The 25,728-nt window shown below is 34.5% G+C and overlaps 1 protein-coding gene across 1 annotated transcript in view; it reads left to right on the top strand.

Annotated features, from left to right (window-relative positions):
* FAF1 (Fas associated factor 1) overlaps nt 1–25,728 on the top strand; it is a 489,781-nt gene that overhangs the window by 223,155 nt on the left and 240,898 nt on the right. The window contains exon 7 of the mRNA XM_007164483.2: nt 16,385–16,499. Within this exon, the coding sequence (XP_007164545.1) occupies nt 16,385–16,499 (115 nt within the window). The remainder of the gene's footprint in view (nt 1–16,384; nt 16,500–25,728) is intronic.

The following is a 25,728-nucleotide window of genomic DNA, read 5'->3' as shown; positions in this document are numbered from 1 at the left end:
TCTAGAAGAAAAAGGAATAGTCAGCTATATGTTGTTTATCAGAGAAATATCTCTTAAAGAAATGACACAGAAAAGAGGAAGGGTATAAGAAATGATATTTAAGCCAAATATTAATTTTTTAAATGTAGTGTGGCAATATTAATATCACATAAAATTGAATTTAAGGCAAATAATATTGAGGGACAGTTTACCAAGAAGATATGACAATTGTAAACTTGTGTGCACAAATCAGCAAAAATTGACAAAATTACAAGGAAAAATAGTTCAACCACAATTATATACAGATATCTTATGGAAACTAATGAATTAAGCAATAAATCTTTGTAGGCTATATATTATTTGAATAACCAAATTAAGCACATATAGAATACTTATGAAAATTGACCACATATTAGAACACAAAGCCAGTATCAAAGAATCACTATCATGCTGACCCATTCTCTGGCCATTATGCAATAAAATTAGAAGTGAAGTAATAATAAAAAGGTATCTCTGAAATTCTCCATACATTGGATACTACAAATAATTTACTTCAAAATAACTTATGGGTAAAAAAAAAAAAAAAAAAAAAAAATTTATGGGTAAAAATGAAATCATAATAGCAACCACTAGCTGTTCAGAAGAGAACATAAATAAGAGTGCTATATACTAAGACTTTGAATATAGCAAAAGTGGTACTTAGAGGGAAATTTGTAATATTAAGTTCACTAATTAGAAGATAAGAAAGATAGAAAACAATTGCATTGTATGTTCAACTTAAGAAGATAGAGAAATAACAATAGAGTAAGTCTGAAGAAAATAGAAGGAAAGAAAGGTTTAAAAGCAGTAATTAATGATAGAAGTAATCAACAAGTAATAACTGCTTGAAAAATCAAGCCAAGAAAAAACGAGGGTAAGCACAAAAATATTAGGTATGAAAAAGGGGACTTAACTACAGATTCAGAAGAGATTATTTGATTAATAATTATTAAATAAGTTAATACAAAACATAAGAAATTAATAAATTGTTTTAAAACAAAAATGTGCATGAATAGTAATAAAATAAGCATATCTTTATGGCTTATTAATATCTGAAATTTAGTTGAAATGGAGAATTTTGCATAAACTATCAAGTACTAAAATGAATACAAGAAATAGGTAACCTGAAAAAAGTGATAGCCATCAAAGAAATTGAATTTGTAGTCAAAAATTTCACATGCCACTTCTTCCCCCTCCCCCACCCCAGAGGATTTCCATAAAGAAAGTTTACACAAACTCTTCCCAGTGAGACTGCTAACTATCTTATTTTATAATGTTCATGTAATCTTGTTACCAAAACTAGAAAAAGATAATGTAAGAAAAAATTGTGTGTAAATCTCACTTATAACCACAGATAATAAAAATGAGTAGGTAAACTTTTCTTTGCCTTCTCTCAGCCTTACCATTTAATGACCTCTTCTTTCCCCTGTCCTTATTCCACTACCTTCAAGTGGCACCTCTCCCAGCATTCAAATGGTCTAAGATGTAAACGAACCAAAAACCATAACTTGATTATGTCTCTCCCCTGCTCAAACCCCTCCATTTGCGTTTTTGCACTTAGAATAAAATCCAGGTTCCTTACTAAGGTATATAAAGGACTTACATAATCTTGTTCCTGACTTTTTCTCTAACTTCATCTTTTATCATTCTCATCTCTGGCTTGTATCTTGCCAGCCACACTGGCCTCCCTGCTCTTCTTTAAACATTCTAAGTGTGCTTCAACTTCAGGACATTTGCCCTTCGCTATTCCCCTGCCTGAAATGATCTACCACTTATCAACTTGGCTTACTCCTTTACTTTATTCAGGCCTCTACTCAAATGTTACATCCTCAGATAGGCTTTTCTTGATTCCACTGGCTAAAAAAGCCCCTCTGTTATACATTCTCCCTTTATCTTACATTATCACAACAATGCATTATATTAGTAATATTAGTAATATATTCATATTTGTTGTCTGTGTCCCTCATCACAATGTAAAGCTGTAAGAAATCAGCGACTTTTTTTTTTGTTCACTGTTATATCCTCAGCAGCTAAAAGAGGGCCTGAAACATAGTAGGTACTTAGAACTATTTGTGGAATGAATACTGTGAAGTGCTACATGCCTAAGGATGTTTGCCTCCTAAGAGAGACCAAATGTAAGAAGCAAAGTTCTAATGGAGGGATATCAAGCATCATGCGGAACAGATATAAGATACTTGGGGAGCCAAAGATCTTACAGGTGTCCCATAAATGTAATGAACTAGGCAACTCCACTCCTTGACCTGAGTTTAGCCTTTTTGTCCAGTGTTCCTTTTCATTTTTCTCATCAAAGTATGGAGTAACGGAAGGAGCTCTGGCTTTATAGTGAGACACTGTTTATCCTATAACTGTCCTACCCTGGTTTTGTGGCCTCAGGCAGCATCTTTCTTCTCTGAGTCTTAGTTTCCCTCGTATTATTTCTTATATGGCTGTCCTCTCTCCAGCCAGATCCTGAGCTGTGAAGAGCAAGAGCACTCTTACTGAGCATCTCCCTCAGTTCATGAGAGCGCCATCTGTGTAGAGCCCTTAATAAACATTTGTTGTGATGAATATGAAAAGCTTCATGACAAATTGAGGGATTTAATTCTTTATCCATGCATGTGTAGTCTCTCCATTGGCTGTTTTGCTATTTGTCAAACTCATCATAAAGTGTTTTTCAGGTAAATGGAGAGTCCATCTCATTTATTCATGCAGGATGTCAGTTATTCACTCATTTACTAGATATAGATTGAGTACCATCTTACAATGTGTTAGGTCCTTGTTCTAGGTGTTAGGGATACAATGAGAAACGAGACAACAAGGTACCTGGTTTCATGGAGTTTACAATATAATATGTGTAGACATGGGGGTAGGGTGGAGGGACAGGCAACAAACTACAAATAAGATAAACCAGAAAAATTATCAGATGATAACAAGTGCTTTGCAGAAAACTGAAATAGAGTGACATGATAAGAAGTAATTGGGTGACTACTGTAAGTTGTAAGGTCAGGAAAGGCCTCTCAGAAGAGGTACTGTTTCAACTGAGACATGAATGATTGAGGAACCATTAAAGTGAAGAGCAGAATGAATAGTATTCTAGGCAAGGGAAATAACTAGTGCCAAAGCCCTCAGGCCATGTATAAATATAAATGGAGAAGGCTTAGTATTTTTGGATTTGGTGTTACTAATGATCACCTTGCTAGAAAAGGACTGAATGGGTGTCTTGGTAATAAAAGACAGTCTTTTCAACTTGCTTTGGTCTTATTCTAATAAGTGCTAAAAATGTCCAGCTCCATTTTAATTATATAGATTGTCTTCATTTTTATGGCAGGATGACAGAAAATAAGGTATCCCTTATGTGTAGCTGTCCCTTTTACAAGTAGTAATTGAGTCTTGCTTTTGAACTTTGACCTTTTTATACTGGGAGGATGGTTCCCATTAATATTTCGATGAGTTCTATGAGGGTATTGTTGAGCTCTGGTCATGCAGTCTAGCATATGGTCCTCTTGTGTGGCCTCTGAGTTGTGAAGTTGCTTTTAATTCTGACTTTGAATTAGTTGCTATTTGTGCAAGCATTAGTAAATTCAGGGTGCTAATTGGGACTCCTGTGATAGTTAAGTAAACCACTGGTGTTAAAATATGTGGCCTTTTTTTTGTCCTTGGAAAACCGTTGGTGGGAAAGCAGGTGACAGTAGCCTTGAATTAGGTGAGAGTAGGGTATTATATTTTCTGATGGATACTGTGGAAGGAAATTGAGGAGTAGTGAGTCAAGATATCTGAGTCCTAGCCCTATCTGAGTTCTAGCCCCAGCTCTCCCACAGAATCACTGTTTGACTTTGGGCAGGTCACTCCTCTGCTCCGGGCCTCAGATGCTACCAGAAAATAAAGAGGCTCCATGACTGGAAAAAGAAACTGCTTTAGTAGCTAGACAAGCACCAAATGGATCATGTGGCTTAGACTTGAGTCCTAAGTGAGGTCTTTTACCTTTCACTCCAGATCCAAATCTTAGGGCCCACATGCTCAAGTGACCTATAAGAAGAGTTATGACTGGGTCTTCAGAGCCTTAAGGACTGATGCAATAGACCTGCCTCACCAACCTGGTCACAGCAGGAAACATAGCTTAGAGAGCTCATGGCAAACCTTGTCCAGGGGTATTTACCACAGAGGATAAAAAGTGGAAGGGAATTTAGTGCATTAGGGCATAGGAAATGGAAGAGGAAGCTGCTGGTCTCGTCCCTGCCTTCTGTGAAACCTAACCTAGTACAAGGTGACCTTGTGAATAATTATAATAGTCTCTTCTTTTCTCTGGAGGAAGCAGGTTTAGAATGGGGAGAAAATGCTACAAATGTTAAAACACTTCCTTTGTGAGGAGAAGCAGCATGGGCAGAAATAGTATTCACCCTGTAAGCAGAGGCAGAAGCTTGAAGAAAAGCAAATGAAACATTGTTCTCATGATCCTTGAGGTCTCTTCTAACCTTCTACGTTGGATGTGCACTTCACTAAATCCATTAAGCCTGCTATAATTAAGGGAAAAACTGAACTATTCCTCTTCTGTCTCTGCTTCTTATAACTAGCTGTGGTAATAGGTATCCAGCTGTGCTTCTAGCCTCGGTCTTAGCTAAGAGGTGACACCCTCTGGGTGGTATGTGTATTGATACTCATACAAACAGTTTATTTTTTTCTTTTTTGTTTTCTTTTTCCCATCTCTCCCACCCTGTACTGAGGCCATTCAAGATACTTGTTCACCCCCCATTATCCCAACTAAAAAGGTAACTGAACAGTATCATGGAACTATTTATTGTGGGGTTCACTTATTACAAGGACATTCTAAGGATGCTTTCAGATAGCTCTCATCCTACTTCTGTTTCCTCAGCACCTCACAATCTCTGCACAGATGTTAATCCTTATAATATTTTTCACTTTTTATTTTAGTCTATATCCTGCTATTTCAATTTTTGGTGTTCTCCCTTAATGCAAGAGTCATATCCATGAGAGCTCTGACTTAGAAGAAAGCTCTAGGGTATCGTCTTTGGAAGGATTTAAAGCAATCATCTAATCTAGTCCCATTTTATGACTAGGGGAACTGAGGTACAGAAAGGGGAAACTTTATACATGCAAGTAAATGTTCTGAAAGGATTGGTTAATTTTTTCTTCCAAAATGCTTTACAAAACAACTTCTTTTTTGTTTGTTTTCACAAAGGATATTCATCTGTGAAAATGTTTTACCAGTGTTGTAAGTAGTACAGTATTTGATAACAATTCAATGTATCATTCTTAAAGTAACTCATCATTTCTTAAGAATAAATTAATATAATCAGTGTTTCAAGTACATTATTGTGATTACTGTTCAACTTTAATTCTTGTGAGCATTATTATTAGATTTTGTAAAAGTAAAATTAGGAAGTATTGGATTGGTAAGTGTTTCTTAATAAGGGGCTACTTGAAAAGTGGCTTTTTTTAAGAAGAGGACATTTCCCTATAGTTATGCATTCTGGATGAAAGAAACTTGTCCCCAATTAAAGCATTGGTGGAGATCACAACACATCTAATTGGATTGATGTAGCAAACCCATTTATATAGTTTACTGCCTATTGATAGGTCAGTGAGTACTGAGATTAGCTTGTTAACATCACACTTCGAAAAAGAACTGCAGGTATTCTCTATGGTTGATTTAATGGACAGTCGGAAACTTGGTCACTAATTCATGAAACAAAAATCATTGTATCTGTGAATTTTTTTTCTTTCTTCGTGGTTTGTCTAGATGAATAGAATTATGTTTTGACAGTTTTACTATGAACTACTTGATGGATCACAATATATCACTATCACCGCTAATTACCACATTTTGATTAATTTTATATACTTTGGTTAGTACATTTTGCTGAATCCAGTAGATCTCTATATTGATAAACAGTAATTATAGACATAAGGACACCTGAACTTTGAAATCTTCATGAAAATGTTGTTAAGAATTATGTGAAACCGAATGTTTGTTTACCTAGACATATTTAATTGCCAGCAAAGAAAGCAATTAAAAGTAGCTGCAGAGTAAGAGGACAACCTTTGTTAAACGTCGTTTTAAGATTGTTACAGAACTTGTGGTGATGATAACATGGTGTCTTGGAGGATGTTAACAACTGTAGCAGAGTGTTAATTAAGAATGATGTAATCTGCAGCTCAGAATTATTAGTATCATATGTTAGTTTAGCTGGACAGGAGCAAAACTTAATTTCAGTTATGATGAGGGCTCAAGTTATATTTGTAGTGGAAAGATTAACATTTTATTTTTGTGCTGTTCCTGAGACAATTTAAAAATCCTGAATGAAATACAGTCAAATGTAAACATCAAGTCCCTAGCTCATTTACATATGTGCCAGATTTTCAAACTGATTGCTGTTTGAACCTAATCTGTCATTGCTGGCTGCATTAGCTACTACAAACATTACATTTACATATTGATTTCTTATTTTGTTTTAGTGTAAATAATCCATAATTATAGTAAATTTGGTCTTTTGTTGACAAGAGCTCATATGACTCTGTAAGTTTAGAATGGAAATTTAAATTGCCATGTGTCATGCTTTTTAATTTAAAAGCTTGATATATCTGAAAGGATAAAAAGATCATTGTAGATAATAAAATATTCCCAAAGAGACAAAGGAGTGAAAATTTTGTAGGGCCTTTTAGAAAGATATAAATTGTAAATTATTAATGAAAAATTCAATAGCACATTCTAAGATTATTATTTATATTTTTATAAGAAAAAGTCACAATAATTTGAAAAAATTACTTTTTTGGCTTCAATATCAGGTCATATTTAAAAAATAAAATTATTGGAAATGAACCTTCTAAACGTGTTATTTTACATTGATATTTGTTTAAAATATCCAGTGCAGGAAAAGAAATAGCACACACACACAGCAGGAATGAAACAGGAGATTTTTTGATCTCTGTATTGATGTTAATATTTTACTCAACTACGTATACAACATTGATTTGAGAAATTTAATTTCACGGACAACAGCCGTGTATGTCAGTGGTCATATAGTATTATTAAGTAGCAATGGCAAAATATCCATGGGCTTCCCTGGTGGCGCAGTGGTTGAGAATCTGCCTGCCAATTCAGGGGACACGGGTTCGAGCCCTGGTTTGGGAAGATCCCACATGCCGCGGAGCAACTAGGCCCGTGAGCCACAACTACTGAGCCTGCGCATCTGGAGCCTGTGCTCCACAACAAGAGAGGCCGCGGTAGTGAGAGGCCCGCGCACCGCCATGAAGAGTGGCCCCTGCTTGCCGCAACTGGAGAAAGCCCTCGCACAGAAACGAAGACCCAACACAGCCAAAAATAAATAAATAAATAAATAAAATTTTTTAAAAAAAGTAAATAACTTAGGGGAATTAACATTTAAAAAAAGAAAATATGGGACCCATTTAATTGCCAAAATAGTAGTTATCCAATTGTTCAGGTACTTTTTATGGCTTATAATTTTTTTGTGAAGATATAATTTACATATAATAAATGGGTTCTTAAGTATTCCCCAGTTATATGAGTTTTGACAAACACTTACTGTTTTCTACAATGGATTTTAATGAGTGGAATTTTAATTTGGATGTGTATATACCATTTAACAAACAGATAGCCATTTAGTAGAAGCCTGTGCAGAATTGATGGTATCTGTTTACTTGAGTGCTGTGAATTCAGAACTCTTAAAAGCCCTTATGTTAGTCAGCTCAGGCTGCTATAACAAAATACCCTTGACTGGGTGGCTTGAACAACAGACATTTATTTCTTACAGTTCTTGAGGCTATAAAGTCCAAGATCAAGATGCTGACAGATTTGGTTCCTAGTGAGAGCCCTTTTCCTGGCTTGCAGATGGCTGCCTTCTCACAGTGTCCTCACTTGACAGAGGGAGAGCCCAAGCTCTGTTCTCTCTTCTTCTTATAAGAACAGTAATCCCATCATGGGAGCCCCATCCTCATGACTTCATATAAGCATAATCATCTTCCAAAGGCCCGACCTCCAAATACCATCACATTGAGGGTTAGGCTTTCAGCATGTGAATTTGAGGGGATACACAAACATTCAGTCCATAACAGCCCTGAAACCCAAGTCTGAATGTGTTGTTTTTCCTAGTCTAGTTGTTTAATCTTGATGGATTTATACTTTATAACAATGAATGCTTCCCCTAGAGCTGTTACTGTTTTAATAGGAAGGCTCTGATTTAGCCTGGCCAAATCTTCTGCCCACTGAAGATTTAAGAGGGAATTCTTGATTCAAGGAATTGCTGAAGAAGAAATCCTTAAAATTACTGTTATTATCCTTGATGCAAGACACCCGGCCTTCTACTGTTCTACCCTAAGGGCCTGCTGCTATTTGTCAGGAGGAAGCCGTTCCTCTTCTTAATCAGGAATTAATGACAGGTATATAGCTACATGATGATCAAATGTTCGTTTCACTACCATAATGCAATCTTAAGTTAACCTTGAAAAATCACTGTGTCATACATATTAAAATATCCATGTGCTTTCTGCGTAAGTGGATCACTAAAGTGCTCTCTCAACGTGAAATAAGCAGTCAAGACAGTAAAGGCTGTTATATATATTAATGTGTTGCTTTCATCAGTACTTGACATATGGAGGCCAATAATTTATGGCTTTTTATATTCTCAGGTATAAAAAAATGTCTGTAACTTCAGGTTTATTTATTGGGGCCTGTGTTAAAATTTGCTGTACACTAATTTTCCCCATACTGTCCTTCCCCCCCCCCAAAAAAAACTGGATGGCAATATAAAATGTATTAAACTAAGTCAGTGAATTAAAATGAAGTTGTTACTCACTAGAAGACAGACATTTTACAGATGACTTCTCTGTTCCTGATAAATGCTCATAGTTAAATTGGAATGGGATCCCCCCAGGCATAGGTGGACATTCATTAGCAGAATGAATGTCCAAGACTTGTGGACAGAAAAGAAAGTAGAGAAGGGATGTTCTGCTGAAACTATTTCTAGAATTTTGTTGGTGGCTTAGATATTAATGCTCAGTTATACTACTGAAAATTTTAAGGAGGTAGATTATCTATCTATCTGTTTATCTATCTATCTATCTATCTATCTTTTTGTAGTTCCCTCTCACATGCCTCCCACTGTCCCTCCCCCAACTTGAAAATTAAGAAACTGGCTAGGAGAATTATGAGATGGTATATGTGAAAATGTCTAGCACTTTGCCACTAATTGCTTTAAAATGTTAACATTCACTGTGTTGTGTTTTTTGCAAATAACCACCAGTTCAAAGCTTGGGGACAATGTATATGATTTTCATTACATTTCAAACATTAATTTCAGTTTGTATTTGAGGGTACAGCAACGGTAAGTTTTAATGACTGTTGTCTATTTGTAGAAACAACCATCTCGTTGTTGGTAAATACAAATATTCAAACTGAAAGTAAAATCATAATAGAGAATGAAAAATTAAAAACCGGTAAGGAGAGAATAGATGTTCTATTAAAACCATTTCTTGCATTGAGTTAAAATTCAACTGCTTTTAAAAAATTTCTACATTTGCTTACACCTTTCCTTCTCCCTCTTATTGAAAAGAAAACATGCCATTAAGGGAAACAAAAAACTGTTTTGTATTATTTCTCATCCACCTACTTTGGTAATTACCCTCAGCTATTCTGAAGGTCAAAGTTGACGTAGCATGAATGACTTTGCATTTTGAAGGTAAAAGAGAGACTGCTTGAAGGTGGATTAACTGTGGCTAACTATCCTAACCAACTATTAGAAGACACTATTGTGGAGAAAATTGCTCCTAGATGCAGCAACTAAGGGCTCAACATACTCTGCTAAGCAGCAGCTAGAATCAATTTCTATAGATAATATTTTAGCAATAAAGTCTTTGAAAATTATGCAAATCACCATAGTAAATTCCTTTACAGCCTTTGCCTCCTCCTTGGTCTAATTTAGGTATTCTTCCTCTGTATTTCCATACCACCTTAGCAAAAGTGGTATTAGAGCTCTTAGCAAATGGTACCATATGTGGATTGTAGGTTTGCTTGTCTGTGCATTCCTCAATAAACTCAATGAAGGCAGAAATAAGATCTTACTGGGTCCTCTTCCCCAGTATCTGGAGGACAAATCATAAGAGTTAGACCTTAGAAGAGTTACTACTACTTATTTTGTGTGTGACATTAAGCAAGTTACTTAACATCAGTTTCCTCATCTGTAACAAGAAAATGATAATAATAAACTTCATAAAGTTGACCCAAAGCCCTTAATGCCTGATGCATAGTAACACTCATTAAAGGCTAGCCATTATTATTAATGGCTAAGTGAATGAATCAGGCTGGAGTCTGAGGTTGCAGATAATAAAAACCATTCTCACAAGGAACATGAACGTGGTATATCAACCCCAAGCAAGATCTGTGTTAAAAAGAACCCTGTGAGCTTGGATAACATTAGGCATAATGTACAGTTATGTTCCATGCATCAGAAACGGTTTTATCTGGAGATTATCATACTAAGTGAAATTAGTCAGAGAAAGACAAATATCATATGATATCACTTATATGTGGAAGCTAAAAAAGAATGATACAAATGAACTTATTTACAAAACAGAAACAGACTCACAGACTTAAAAAACAAACTTTTGGTTACCAGGAGGGGAAGGGGGGATAGATTGGGAGTTTGGGGTTGACATGTACACACCGCTATATTTAAAATAGATAACCAACGAGGACCTACTGTAACAACCTAAATGGGAAAATTTGAAAAAGAATAGATACATGTCTATGTATAACTGAATCACTTTGCTGTACACCTGAAACTAACACAACATTGCTAATCAATATACTCCAATATAAAATAAATAAATAAAAAGATTTTACTCTCTATCAACTCCTACAGAGAAATGAAACTTAAACATGAAAAATAACTGCCACAAAACCACCATAGACACTTTGGTTAATGTTTTACTGTCATTGTAAGATTTTATAGTATGGGTACCCCTCTAAAGTATTCTATTTTTAATAATAGACCACCTTAAAACTTAAATGTAATAAAAATTCCCACTTGGCTTTGTAAAATATAATATTCAGAGTTTTATCAGGTAAAGGTTATTTTCTTTTTTCTGAAGAGGAAACAGAATTTTCGGAGTAGTTAAGTGCCTAAAATAAGGGCCTGTATATGGTAGACACAAATAGTATTGAAAGAATTATTATTGTGGGGGTGGGAGACAAAGGTCAAACAACTAGTGGGGAGTGGAGCAGGAGTTCAAATCTGACTCTGTGACTCCCAAGCAGTTTAAAGCCATAAATTTTTTTTCTTGCCAAACTTACCCTTCCCCAGGGCTCCTGGGAATTTGCAGAACTAGACTAAATTGGTGTTCTTCTAACGTAGTTTGGCAGTCACTGCTGGTCCTGGCAAACCTTTCTACAAAGTTATTGCACAAGTCTGCCAGTCAACATCAAGAAACATATCTAAGGAACTGCATAAAGGCAAGCACTAAAGGTATTAAGCGTTTTATAGATTCATATGTAAAGATAAAGGAGGATCTATCTATATAATAATCAAGACTTCTGGAATTCTGAGCTCCTTAGCCCAGCATTTGAAGCCCCCATAATGTTGGTCTTTAACCTTTTTCAAGTTTCCTGTTTCAGAAACCCTTCTTTACATCCCCTTATACTTCTTCCTCATTGCTTTCTCCACCCTTCCCTGTATTCTCCAATCTCATCTCTGCTCAAACTAGTCTATGTCTGAAATCACCTCTATTATATACTTGTCAAATTACTATACATTCTTTTTTATTTTTTATTTTTTTTAACATCTTTACTGGAGTGTAATTGCTTTACAATGGTGTGTTAGTTTCTGCTTTATAGCAAAGTGAATCAGTTATACATATACATATGTTCCCATATCTCTCCCCTCTTGCGTCTCCCTCCCTCCCACCCTCCCTTACTATCCATTCTTCTTCATAGTACTTCAAAGTACTCTTTTTCTTCTCCACAATCCTCACATCTGTTTTAACTCTCGGAGTAGTCTGTCTTGAGGTCAGTGATTATGTCTTTGATTCCTGTATTATTACGAATAAGAATCAAATAATTATAGAAAGAATGAATGAATTGTGAACTCCTAGCAGGCAGGGTCTTACTCATCTTTGTATCCCTAAAGCAGCCTAGCCATTTGGGAGATAGGATGCTGAAGAACATAGAATCAAATATAGTTTAAAAACTGGGTTCCATCTTTTTATAGCTGCATAACCTTGGGAAATTACTTAACCTTTCTGAACTACAATTTTGTGAGTAAAGTGGCACTTCAAAGGTAGGCTTAAAAAATGAGAATTAATAATTCTTTATATGGAGTTCCAAATATGCAGAACTATTCCTTAAGTGTTTATAGGATTGCCTTGAATCACCTTTTAGTATGCTAAGTGTCGAGGGAAATACAGATGAATAATAAAGATACTTACTCTCAAAAGGCTTGTAGTCTTGAATTCAGGACTTCCACACGTGAAACAAAGCAAACCATACAAAACACTATAAATAAGTATTAAATAAGGGATATGATACATGAATTCAGAGAAGAGGCAGTCTATAATAATACTAATGGTAGGACATGAGGTAGTCTGAAAGCTGTGCAGTATTTGGGAGGAGAGCCCTGTTTGCCTAGGTGATTTCTTTTGGCTACAAAATCTATATACTATCTGTAATAGTCCCCCTATCCATGGGGAATACATTTCAAGGCCCCCAGTGGAAGCCTGAAACCACAGAGAGTACCATATTCTACGTATAGTATGTTTTTCCCTATACAGGCACACACCCCAGAGATATCGTGGATTCAATTCCAGACCACTGTGATAAAGCAAATATTGTAATAAAGTGAGTCACATGAATTTTTGGTTTCCCAGTGCATGTAAACTTATGTTTGCACTATACTGTAGCCTATTAAGTGTTCAATAGCATTATGTCTAAAAAAAAACAATGTACATACCTTAATTTAAAAATAATGCTGTTGAAAAAAAAATAATAATAATGCTGTTGGAAAAATGATGCCAATAGTCTTGCTCAGTGCGGGGTTGCCACGAACCTTCAACTTGTAAAAAACACACAGTCTGTGAAGCGAAATAAAGCAGAGTGCAATATAATGAGGTATGCCTGTACATACATACCTATGATAAAGTTTAATTTATAACAGGCACAGTAAGAGATGAACAACAATCACTAATAATAGAAAAATTATGACAATGTGCTATAGTAAAAGTTATGTGAATGCAGACTTTCTCTCAAAATATCTTATTGGACAAATATGATGCCTTTTCCATCTTGAAAGCACTTATCACGCACTGTAGCCATAACTTTTGCATGTAGAGGTGAGACAGCAAAACTAGCACAGACTTCTTTTTTCTTCTTCACAATTTCATTGGTAGAAGATTCATTCTTACTGTTGATCTTAGCAACCTCAGCATACAATTTTTTTTTAACTTTCACCTTTTCACTTAAAGGAAGTACTTTATGGCTCCTCTTTGGCAGATCCGAATTGCCAGCGTCACTACTCTTGTGCTTTGGGGCCATTATTAAGTAAAATAAGGGTTGCTTGAATACAAGCACTATGATAGTCTATCTGATAACCAAGATAACTGCTAAGTGACTAAGGGGCAGGGTATTCTGGACCTAGGGATAATTCACGGCCCAGGTAGGATGGATCAGGAGGGCGTGAGATTTCATCACTCTACTCAGAACAGCCTGCAATTTAAAACTTATGAATTGTTTATTTTTGTAATTTTCCATTTAATGTTTTCAGACCTTGGTTAACTGCAGGTAACTGAAATTGCAGAAACGGAAACTGAAGATAAGCGGGGCGGGGGGTGGGGGGTGGGGTGGGGGCGGAGCAGGCTCCTGTATGTGCTGTCGACTCTCCTGATCCGAGCTCTCTTACTTGACCCTCAACTCTTATACACAGCTGTACATGATATCTCTTTTTGGATCTCTAATAGGCACCTTAAACTTTGATATATACATAACTTCACTCTCAAATTTTCTACCTAACCTGTTCTTAACCCAGGTTTCCTTGTTAAATGCAATTCCATCTCTCCATTTGCTCCGACCACCTTGGAGTTATATTTTTCTCTCACATTCCATCAGTAAGTTGTCTGGCTTCTACCTCTAAAATACATCTGAACCTGACAACCCTTCACTCTCTGCCTCTATAGTTAGCGTAAGCCACCATCACTTCTTGCTGGGACTAGCCCTGCCTTGACTCTTTTCGCACTGTAGCCAGAGCAACCAGAATAATGTTGTATAAATGTACGTGTAAGTCAGATCTTAACCATTTCCCAGTGTAAAACCTTCCAATGGCTTTCCTTTGCAATTACTATAAATACCAAGTTCTTTACTGTGGTCTACAAGGACCTACATGATCAGATTCCTGCTATCTCTTTCTTATACTAGCCTCAACTTAAGTGTCATTTCCTCAGAGATGTCTTCCCCAACTATTATGTTGAAAATAATTTCCTTCCGCCCCCACCCCTCTGCTACCTTTTATAATCCTGTTTATTTTCTTCATAGCACTTAGCATTCTCTAAAGTTACTTATTCATTTACTTGAGTATTGTTTCCTTTACTAGAATATAAGTTTCATGAAAGCAGGGACCATTTTTTTTGTTGTTCATAACTGTGTCCCTAGCAACTGGGACGGTGTCATAAACGTAGGTATGTGCTCAACAAATATATGTTAACTGAGTGAATGAACATGCTGTGTTCTTCCATGTATTATTTCCTAGTCTAAAAAGTGCCACCCATCTCCCCCAAATAAAACAAAAATTTAGTCCCTTCCAATTAATAAACTCTAAGGTCCTACTTATCCTTTATATTTCAATTTATATTTTTATTCTCCTCTGAAGCTTTCCCTTAACCCTTTCCCCCCTCACTGAGGCAAAGTTAAACACTTCCTTCTTGGTTTTCATTGTATTTTTTTTTCAATTTCTCAGTTGTATCTATTACATTATACTATGGCTGTCTACGTGTCTGTCTACCCTCATTAGATTGTGAAGGTTTTCATGGACAGGAACTGTGTATTATTTGGGTTGGTTTCCTTAGCATCTGGAATAATGCGAGGCATTCAGTTAATGTAGATAAATAAGTGAATCAAAATCAAAATCTTAATTCCCATGGTAGTTTTCCAGAAGGCAACATTGCTATGTAAAATACAAAGATGAGTAAGACTCTTGCCTTCTGAAAATTTACAGTTTATTCATTATTAAATAAATATTTATCTGCAGTGTGCCAGGCATTATGCTTAAGTGGTAAGGATCAAAGACAAAGGTCCCAGCGTAAAGAAACTCTACTTTAGTGGGGTATTATTTCCCTTGATTTTGATCAATAATATTTCATGCTGTATATAGGTGTTTCCTAGGTATTTTGAATCTGTAATTTACCTGTGAACTCGATGGGCGACACTGGGACACACAGATTAACTGCCTAATTCTAATCTTATGTTGAATGTATATTTATCACGTAGTTACATATTGGCAAAGGAGGAGTGATGAAGGCCAGAACCGTATATTTTTTTGGCTTCTAAAGCATAGCATGGAAGAGAGACTAGCACTGCACTTGAGACTAGCAATACAGATTGTTCATACATAATGGTGACAGATTTTTATTTTCATTGCCGATGGTGCTTTTTAATATTGTTATAAACAAATAGAACCATGGCTTATTTTTCTTAATTGATGTGGCTAAATTCATTTATTCTTCATGTTTCTGACACATATCTTACATTTTAGAACTTTGGCACAGAGTTTAATATTGCTCTGAATTCTCCTATTTCTGAATTCTCGGTATTTCTGACTTGTAAGTGAAAGCACAATTATTTTGAAGGAATTTCGGTATAGCAATTAAAGTTCTGTAGATTTCAATACTTTCTCAATTTTTACTGAAACTGTATTTCTATACCTATTTGACACTCATGAGTATAAACAATAGTTTCAAATTTCTGTTCTTCCAGAACTGCTGTTTCATTTGGAATTGAACCACAGTTTTTGAGTATACATTTTAGTAGCATATTTGGAATTTAATATAATTGACAAATTTGCTTCTCTTGGAGAAAATACATATGCAGACAGTAGCACATGACTTGTCGAAATTCTTATGTATGCAAAGTATCTATAACTGAAGTTTAAAAACACCTTGGTAGAGAAGGAGTTAACAGGTTAGCTCCCCTTGGTTGTTCTCAGCTTGCTCTCTTGCCTTTAGGAGCTGAAAAGATGATAACATTGGGCCCGGACATGCCTGTGTGGAGGTTATGGTACTCCTGGGGTTTTTGCAGCTAACCGTAAAGCAAGCTAGAACTTGTTCATCTCAGAGTTCCTTGTTTTTCTTTCAGCCCTTTCAGTGCCCTGCAGGAGTCATTAAATCAAAACTTCATGCTGATCATCACCCACCGAGAAGTCCAGCGGGAGTACAACCTGAACTTCTCAGGAAGCAGTACCATTCAAGAGGTGAGTTGTGTCTCACAGCTAAGGAATAAAGGTAGCTCATTATAGCTAATGTTGACCCTGTTAAAGAGAGGGCTTATGTGTTCTGGTTGGAAACTCTCTTTATGTTTCATTATTGGGTTTTTAATTTTAATTAACTTGAGCATCAGTGATTACTGTAGATACATTAAATGACTTGACCTAGAAAGATGTTGTAAATGAAAGCTCTTGATAATTCTTAAAATAGTCAGCTTTTAAAACCCTGCTTAAAATAGCACATTGTTATATATTTCATAGTTTTATAGTAATTATTCAGAATATTAATTTGGAGATTATCAACAGCATGCATTTTCAAACATTTGTATACTTTATTTGAAAGGTTGCTTTCAAATATATTATTTATAGAGTGTATCCTGCCTATTTCCAAAAGGAATTGAGGAGGCTTTTCTTAAGCAGTTGAATTCCAGCCTTGGGCAGTATTCGTGAGATGCTGTAGGGAACCCAGTCATTTAGCTCAGAGTATCTAAGAAGAATCTATTTATAGTGTCAATATTTTCATCAATGTAACCAACCAGGGCCACTGTTTCAAAAAGAACCTCCCCCAAGAGAGAAGAGGTAACTTCTTGTCTGTGGCCCCACCCACCTAAAAGCTAGTAATTTATCTGCTTTGGGAGGGGAAATGTGTAAGGCTATGGCAAGACTTGTGTTTAGAGACAGTGAAATGATGACTATGTCACATTACCCCCTTGTAAGTTATGAAGACAACAGTCATTGTCCACTCATGTTTTTATAAAGAAAATTAATCTTGTTTAACCTTAGATTATTTCATAAATTTTTTCTTGGACTACATTGCTTCAACTAATTACTAATGTCATATTGAAAGAACAAGTTGTTTTCACCCTAATCATTTTCCGGAAGTATATGAATTGTTTCAGTAATGGCTGAACTGTTAATGGTTTTTCTTTTTTCATGTTTTATCAATAAATTTCAACTTCTGAATTCGGCGTAAATAACTCATTACTTGAAGTTTATTTTCTCTGTTTATCACTTGAATAGTTTGTTGACTAGTAACTAAGATCTTTAAGATTTTTCTTGGCCCCTAATTTGAATCATAGGTTTAAATTATTTGATTTTTTTCAGGATTTTAAATATATTAATTGCCATTTCATTTTTAATCTCTATAATGGATGTTCTGTTCTCTAAATTTAAAATTTTAATTCCTTGAAGAATCATTGTCGTTTTTATATTGAAAATAATGTTTAACTCTGGTCCTATCGCAGAGTTATTCTGGGAACCTCATGATTATGAAATTTAAATTATGTATTGAATAAAATTAAATAAGAAATTCAGTTTCAAAATAAATAGCCCCAGTTTAATCAAGAACAGCAAAGATAATAAGAGGTAAATTTCATTCTGTGGTTGATTTCCTTTTTTAAGTTGAAGACTAGTATATCGCATGAAGGGTACATATAGACTGCCTTATTTTTTTTTCTGATTGAAATATTTATAGCCAGAATTTTACCTTTTTTTGTTTTTTTGCGTTTTTGTTCTAACATTTCCAGTTTCTATAGTTTGAGTGTGTTTCAACTTTCTCCCACAAGAGGGCAGAGAGGACTATTAAACTGATAGTCTAAAAATGCCATTCAGTGTTTTCAAATTAGCTTCTCTTATATTAACAAAAAGGAGCATAATAGCCAAGTTATTGTTTGATTTACAGATAATTGGCATATTGCAGGGAGGAGACTTAATTTCACCCTTTTAAATTAAACAGGGAGATTTAAAAAGACATAAAATATTCATTAATGTTCGGTGATTATAAAGTAGTGGCATATATTTATTTTGCCTTTATTACTGTTTCGATGGGAAAATACTGCAAATATTTCCGAAATCGAGTTGGCCATACTGACAAGTTGAAATGTTTAAGCAGCGTTAATGCAATCTGCTCACACCTGATATCCTATGCAGAATGATTCAAAATGACTACATCAGTTATTAAAAGAAATGTTTAAAATTCTGTAAATGTGCCATTGTGTGCCACATTTGGCTGAAACTGTTCTCTGCATCCTGCTCTTTAGATTACCAAATATATTTTAAGCTTCAAGGACTTGAAAACAGTAAATCTTTTTATACCATTTCTAAATGAAAAGAGTCCTGAAAATATTTTTGCAGACAAATATTCTTATGTATTTCTCAACAAGAGTTTGGTTTCTTCTTTTTTCCTTTTTTTATCTTTTAAAAGTTGATTTAAAATAATATTTTGAAATGCTAGTTGCCAGGAAAAAAATAAATGCAGTTGTTTCTAATATCTGTTGCTTTTCTGTGGGCAGACAGGTAGACATAAGCTCTTTTATTCTGTACAGTTTAGAAAAGGAATGTGTATTATACTCTCTGAGCCTAGGGTCGCACTCTGTAGGCCTAATTCTAAGACTGTTCTCCTTCAACTTGTGGAATACCTGGAATGGGGTTCAAGGAGGACAAGATGCTCTTATGCTACAGCCATGCAACCCACAGTGACACTTAAGTACATGTATTTTTGTTGTTGCATGATTGAAAGTCAGGTTGCAACACAATAAAAATATAATCTTGAAATGATTTTGCAGTGTTATTATATAAATGCTAGAATTTTTGCTATTAATTTGGAAGCTTAATGATACCATATATCCTAACTTGTAAATTAATTTTTGTCACCAGTTTCAGAAATCTTTTTTCAATGTTGTTTAATAGGTTCAAGAATGAATTCCGACCAACATATAAGAGAAAAGGAAGAAATTTTTTTTAAAAAAACTGATTTTATTTTCCAGTGTAGTTGTATATTATTTTTGTTGTAGGTGGGAAAAAAAAATACCATTTTCTGGTTTTTTTAATTTTTGAAAGCCTTGCATTTTTAAAGGAAAGCTCTTGTAATATTTTCCCCCAGAGGGAAAGTTCTATTAAATGAAATAGGATTGACAAAGGCACTATAATTTCAACTTTTAATTAACAAAATACATTTTTAAAAATACTGACTTAGAAAATAGAACTTAGCTGCAGTTTGAATTTTAAATAACTCTTCAGTGACCATATGTTCATGCAAGTTAGTGGTGATAAACCGATAGTTGTACAAGTGTTTGTTCATTCTGTCTCTGTGGTCTCTTGCCTCACAATGCATGACTTATATCCTTCGGGTGCTCTAGACTTTAATTTAAGCTAGTTAGATATTGAGGTTATTTTTTTTTAAGCTCTTTACAAATCCTTCCACTTACATTATCCTCCTACTTGAGGAAAAGGCAATGATAGTATAAAAAGGTCAGAATGGAGGGTTGCAAGTAGTCATAAGAATAAAAATCCTTTCCCTTTATCCATTATGACAAAATAGTTTATAAAAATTATCAAATAATGTAACAATAACTTTGTGACATCTGTCTTTCTACCTTTTTGGATCCTTAATTAGCTAGTTGACACACTTTAAATTAGTGAATTTCCCTGAAAATTTAAACAAGCTTACCTTATTTTAATGAATTTTCTACACTGAGAATTTAGATTTTTAAACAGTTAATTGTACAGATTTCAGTAATTCTGATTTTTAAAGATCTGTGGCTACAAATGCACTTGGGATTGGTTAAATTAGGGGGAAAAAAGATTGATTTGCCTACTTCAGATCCTAAACCCAGGTGTGGAAAAGGAAATAAAGTCCCTGAAATCAAGCCAACTTTTCTTGGAAACTAATTCTTTGTTGTCCATCTTACTATTGCAAAAGCTCCTATTAGATAAAATGTCCACTTTTCTTTATAGATGTCATACAAACTTAAGGAATACACACATGACCCAGAATAACACTGATAAAAAACCAAAGTATTTTTGGTACGGAATCATGGAGTATTCCTTATCTCTTACAGTGAGAAACACTATGAAGAAACACTATTGGAATTATTTAAATCCTTTTCTGAGTTTCACTTTACCCTAGAATTCTCACTGTTCTTATTAATGTTTATTTAGTTCTCAATGGGAATTAAAGGGAAAAATCGACAACCTATGAAGATATATCTTGCATGGAATAGTAAAACATTTCACTACTAATACTAGCATTTGTTAAGTGGGAAGGCACTAGTTTTGAATTAGCAACAAGAAGTGAACTAAATAAATCATACCGGTCCTTAAAAATAATGTTGGCTAAATAATTGTGAAATCATGAGACTAATTCTGATTCTGCAAATTTGAAACTCCTGTTGGGTTTTTTGTGTCTATTTTTCTCTTGCTACTTTCTCAACTTGCTTGACTAATACATATTTCAAACTCTTCTCCTTTAATGCTGGATGTTGTTAACAGTACATATGTAGTCTTTTACAGATTATACTAAAGAGCAATTTTCTAGTAGTGGGTTGACTAAAACTTCTTAACTAACATGCCCTTTCTGTATATGTTTTACGTATAGTTTGTTTGTTTATTTTTTGGTTTGTTTGTTTTCCAGTATGGAGAGGGTGGGGGCTGCTGGCACAGAACCTGAAGAGTAGAGAGATAAGAATGTGCATATGCAATGGGGTAAATTAAATTGTGTGCTTATTTAATTAAAAGTTTATGTGGTTTATTTTTACTGTAAGATGAATGGCATATATAAGCTCAGTTAGAATGAACCCATTTTAATTAGCGTGTATCGTAGTTTGATTTTTAAAAATTTGAAATCACATATGACATCTTAGGAAGAATGAAAGAGAGATAATTTCTTAAGCAACTGGGCAATGAATTTGAGCCTTTTTTCAGCTTTCAGAAAAGGAGACTATGAGTTTCTTTTGCATGTATATGATAAGTTTCAAGTTGCACTTTGTTACTGAGGTCTGTTGAAGTTATACCACTTCAAATGAATAAATCAGTAATGATCATTTTATATACTTTGGGGTTTTCTGTGATGCTTAATAAATTATCCCCTTAGGAAATAAATTTAAGTAATATTTACAGTGCAGCTATTTGGAACTGACGAGTCTTTCTTTCCCTCTGAAAGTATTTTAGAATAATCTCTATTGGACATTTTTTTTTTAGCCATGTAAGTATTTCTTCACCTACATTTCAAGAAGGTAGAAACAATGAAATTTTGTTAAGAGTCGACGGTGCTTTAGACCTTTGTTACTTAAGATATGTGTATCCTAACAGCTTCTTGGCGGACTGTATTTCATAATCTCTGATTTGTGTGCTGGTAGTTTTAAAATGCCTGGGTTAAGAGATATTATGTTCAGTTATCAGAAACTAATAAACATAAGACATTTTTATATGCAAGAAAAGGCAGAGAGTAAATAATTGCACTGGTGACCAATACTGTAATAATCCTGTTTTACAATATGCACTTGACAGGTTGTAATAGTGCTAATTGAAGAGACTAATTCACACTTGCTTCATTCTATTCAAAGGCAAAATCAGCAGCTTGTTTTGCTTTTGACCAGATGGTCCTCATGAACACCTACTGTGCACTTTAAGTGCTTTACTAGAATTACAAAGGCTGGGGGCTGCGTTCGACTCCAAATGATTTGAGGAGTGAGAGGGAGAGAGAGAGAGGGGGAAAAAAAACCCTCTGTGCTCAATGGATTTGGTGCAAGTAAATTAATTCTAGTGGACCCATTACACATTGAGCCCCCTTTTCAAAGCTCTGAGCCTCCGCGCTTGCTCTGTAGCAATGAGAAAGAGAAAGAGAAAGGCAGATTACTGCAAACAGAAATAAAAAAAAGGGGTATGAAAGGGAGAAAAGAGGCCTTGAAGCCTTTCATATCATTTGAGTTTTTCAAGTGCGTTATTTTTGGGGAGGGTGGATATATGAAAAGCCAATTGGAGGTTTTTTTGTTTTAAAGTGCGCTATTTAAGCACCATGAATATAGGCGCAAGAGCAACAGTTGACTGAGTTTACTGTGGTGAAGCTTTGTGTTCGAGGATGAATCAAATTCATTATATTCAACTCTTTGTGTTTTAACATGAATGTAGGGTTAGTTTCACAAGACTGTGTCTGTTTAGGATAATTATAATTTAATATTTTTCTTTCATAAAGTTATCACTGTAGATGTCTAAAATTTTAATCAAAGCAGATTTTGTACACTGACTTTGAAGCACCCTGACAGTTTAAAATTCAAAGGAAAGCTTTTTTAGTTTTCAAAAGAAAAGAAAGGCTCATTCTAATGGCATCGAAGCAGAGATTATTATAACTAATTAGAAGTCACACATCTGTTAGCTTTTGGTTTGTGACTTACTTATGTATTTTTTCAGTAAAATATATACTTTAAAAATATATTGCTGTTATTGAGTGAAACCAAAGGGATAAAATGAACTTAAAAGAGAACCACTTATTCGAGCCAACCATTTTTCCAGATCTCCACATGTTCCCATAAAAATATGTAATGTATTAAAGTCCATTAAATGTAAATTGGAATTGCGTAATTAATAACAAGTTCAAATGCACTTCCAAACAAAATGTTTTTGCACAGTTCTTGTTAGCATAATTCTGATTATTAACCAAAGTTATTATAAAAATAACAAGAAAGTATAAGCAAATCCAGTTTGTGTAAATTTATAATTATTTCTTATCCTTAAAGCCGTTTGTATATAATTTGGAACACTGACACTGTAAAATGATTAATTCTTATTCTTAGCTTATGTGGGTTAAAATACAAGGGATCATATCTAGGAGTACATGTCAGTTATTTTGTATGTTTTTATACTTTCAAGTATAATTCTCTTGTGATATATTTTTGTTCCATGGTTTACTTTTGTTTGATGACACATATTATTGACACTGTAATTCAACTTTATTTCAATTATAACCATTAACAAAGAATACAACAAAATCATACCAATAGTATTATATGACTTAAGGATAATTGTAAACAGTTTACAAAAAATGAATGTCTAGATTTGTATTTTTGGCATAATGCATCAATATGCTTTATATGTCAACATGTTTTAATTATATTTTTAGAAAATAAAATATAGAAATACAAAGACAACCACAAAAATATTTAAAGTTTTACTTCTCAAAGACTTTTAATGAAGAGGATAGGATAACATGCCTTCTTTGATATTTAAATTAAATTTAATTAACTTCCTATTAATGTGGTCATTACTTTGGGACTTGTTCATTGAAATATTCATTGTGGGGTGGGGGGGGCGGAACATAAGGGGAATCCCCATACCTTCAACTAACAAAATATCCAATGAAATTTATAAGCAATGAGGTGTTAATGAATTGATATCCTCTGGGAAAAGGGGATTTCAAGAAAAAAATCTGATTAGGAAAAACTTACTGAAAAAAATTTTTTGCAGTAGACTATTTAAAATAAAGGTAAGACTACTAGATTCTCTTTCTTGTAGATACCATAAAAAACTATCTTTAAAGCCAGAACCTCAATTAGCAGAAGTGGATTGATTATGACCATGCAGTCATTTATTTAGGTGGGGCTAGTTCTTTGGTTTCCCACACACAGTAGTTGGAGTGTTTCTCCTCATGAGGAAGAGTTTATTTCAGTATTAAAATATTAACCCCTAGATTCCTGAATGTCAGAGACAAGGTTCTCTTCTATAGGGTAAAGGTTGGAAAAGGCTGCCGTTTCTTTATAGACCTTGATAAGTACCACATTACTTAAGCTGAGAAATGTTTTAGCATTTAACTATCCTCTAGCCATAAAATAAGAATTATATAACCTCCCCATTTTTCTCCCCACCCCACCCTCCCCCAGCAAAAACATAAGCAAAAACAAAGAAGGAGGTAAATCAAAGGATGGGTAGGTAAATGAATATAAAATGCTCATAAACATAAGCTAGACTAAGACTAGGTACATTAAGATAAGGCCTGCATATAGAAAATATTTACATGTTTATCCTTATATACCAAAGATTATTTGTCTATAACCTCTTAAAACATGTGTATGGTAATTTTTCTTTTGTCTAATGTGTTTTGTGTATGGCCTAATAATACTATTTAGTCAAGTAGTTATTCTTTTTCAAACATATTTATTTTGGCAAATATGCTTAAAATTTTTTTATTGCTCAATTTAGGGCTGTATTACCTTATTATTACCCTCAATGTATTCTTCTTCTTATTTTCTTAAACATTTTTTTTTTAAAGAAAAAAGACTAAAAGCTTATAGTAAACATTTTCTCTAAATGACAAAATGTATTCCTTGCTTTGTGGTCATTGCGTGACCAGACAGTAGAGTACTGGATTGTTTTAAGGTTTTTACAGCTGCAAGGCAAAAGCATCTGCTCATTGCAAAGCCGGCATTGTTTAATTTTGACACTGACTTTTCCATGTGTCTTGTACCAAGGACTGGATTAGATGCCACTAAGATGAAATTTGTTTTAAGTTGCTCCCAAAGTGCAGCTGTTCCCATATACAGCCTGATAGCTTAACCAAAACAGACAGACATAGGATCAATCAGAATCTTTGTACAGGGTCACCTCACTAGGCAAGAGAGGCTCAGAGGAAGAATGTTAATGATATTATTTATCATGAATAACTGCAAAATTAGTTTCCAGGCTGATTTAGTGTATGTAGAAGTAGCCCCCTGCCTGCTTTTTAGGGCAATAGAACCATTATTAAATATTTAGCTTTTAAACTGGAGTATAATGGTCAGATAGCAAGGTTCCTGTGTGTGCATTAGGCACTATTCTTCTGCAGTCAGTTGCAAGAAAAATGATCAGTTTTTTGGTCACTAAAGTAGTAATTGACTGAAAATAAAACTCAATCTAAAATGCCGCTGCTAAAATCTCGAAAAGTGGACATTTTTGTAGAATGGTAATTTTTCTTTAATGTTTCAAGTGAATGAAAAATGAAAGAGCACCTCACTTTCTGGGTTTCCTAGGATTGTGTGAATTTCTACCCAGCTGGTCCAAATTGATTGATACAGGGCCAAATATTTGTCTGCCTGCATTTCAAAGTCTATAATTTGCTAATGAATTGTGGTAATAATCTTTCATCATACATGAAAGATTTAGCCAAACAATTTGCTAAGTATGTATTTTGATCATAAAATTTTTGGACTTACACCAAGCTTTACATCTATTTTACAGCTAATGCATGGGGGTGGAGGGAGAGCAGGGGGAGAAATAATAGTGAACATGGACACTAGATGGAAAAGGATGAAGGAAACAAGAGGGAAGAAGGTACTTTGGAAAAGAATAATGCCGGGAAAGTCCTATGAGTGACAGTGGAAAACAAATTAGATTTGCACATAGAGTGCAAAATAGAATTTTTAAGTGCCAGCAGAGTTGTAGTCTTCAGTGTCTAGAGGTATGGTATCCA

The sequence above is a fragment of the Balaenoptera acutorostrata genome, chromosome 1, assembly GCF_949987535.1.
Source record: "Balaenoptera acutorostrata chromosome 1, mBalAcu1.1, whole genome shotgun sequence".
Classification (NCBI taxonomy): Eukaryota; Metazoa; Chordata; class Mammalia; order Artiodactyla; family Balaenopteridae; genus Balaenoptera; species Balaenoptera acutorostrata.
Note: the sequence above shows the minus strand (reverse complement) of the source record. Positions and strands in the feature narration are given on the sequence as shown.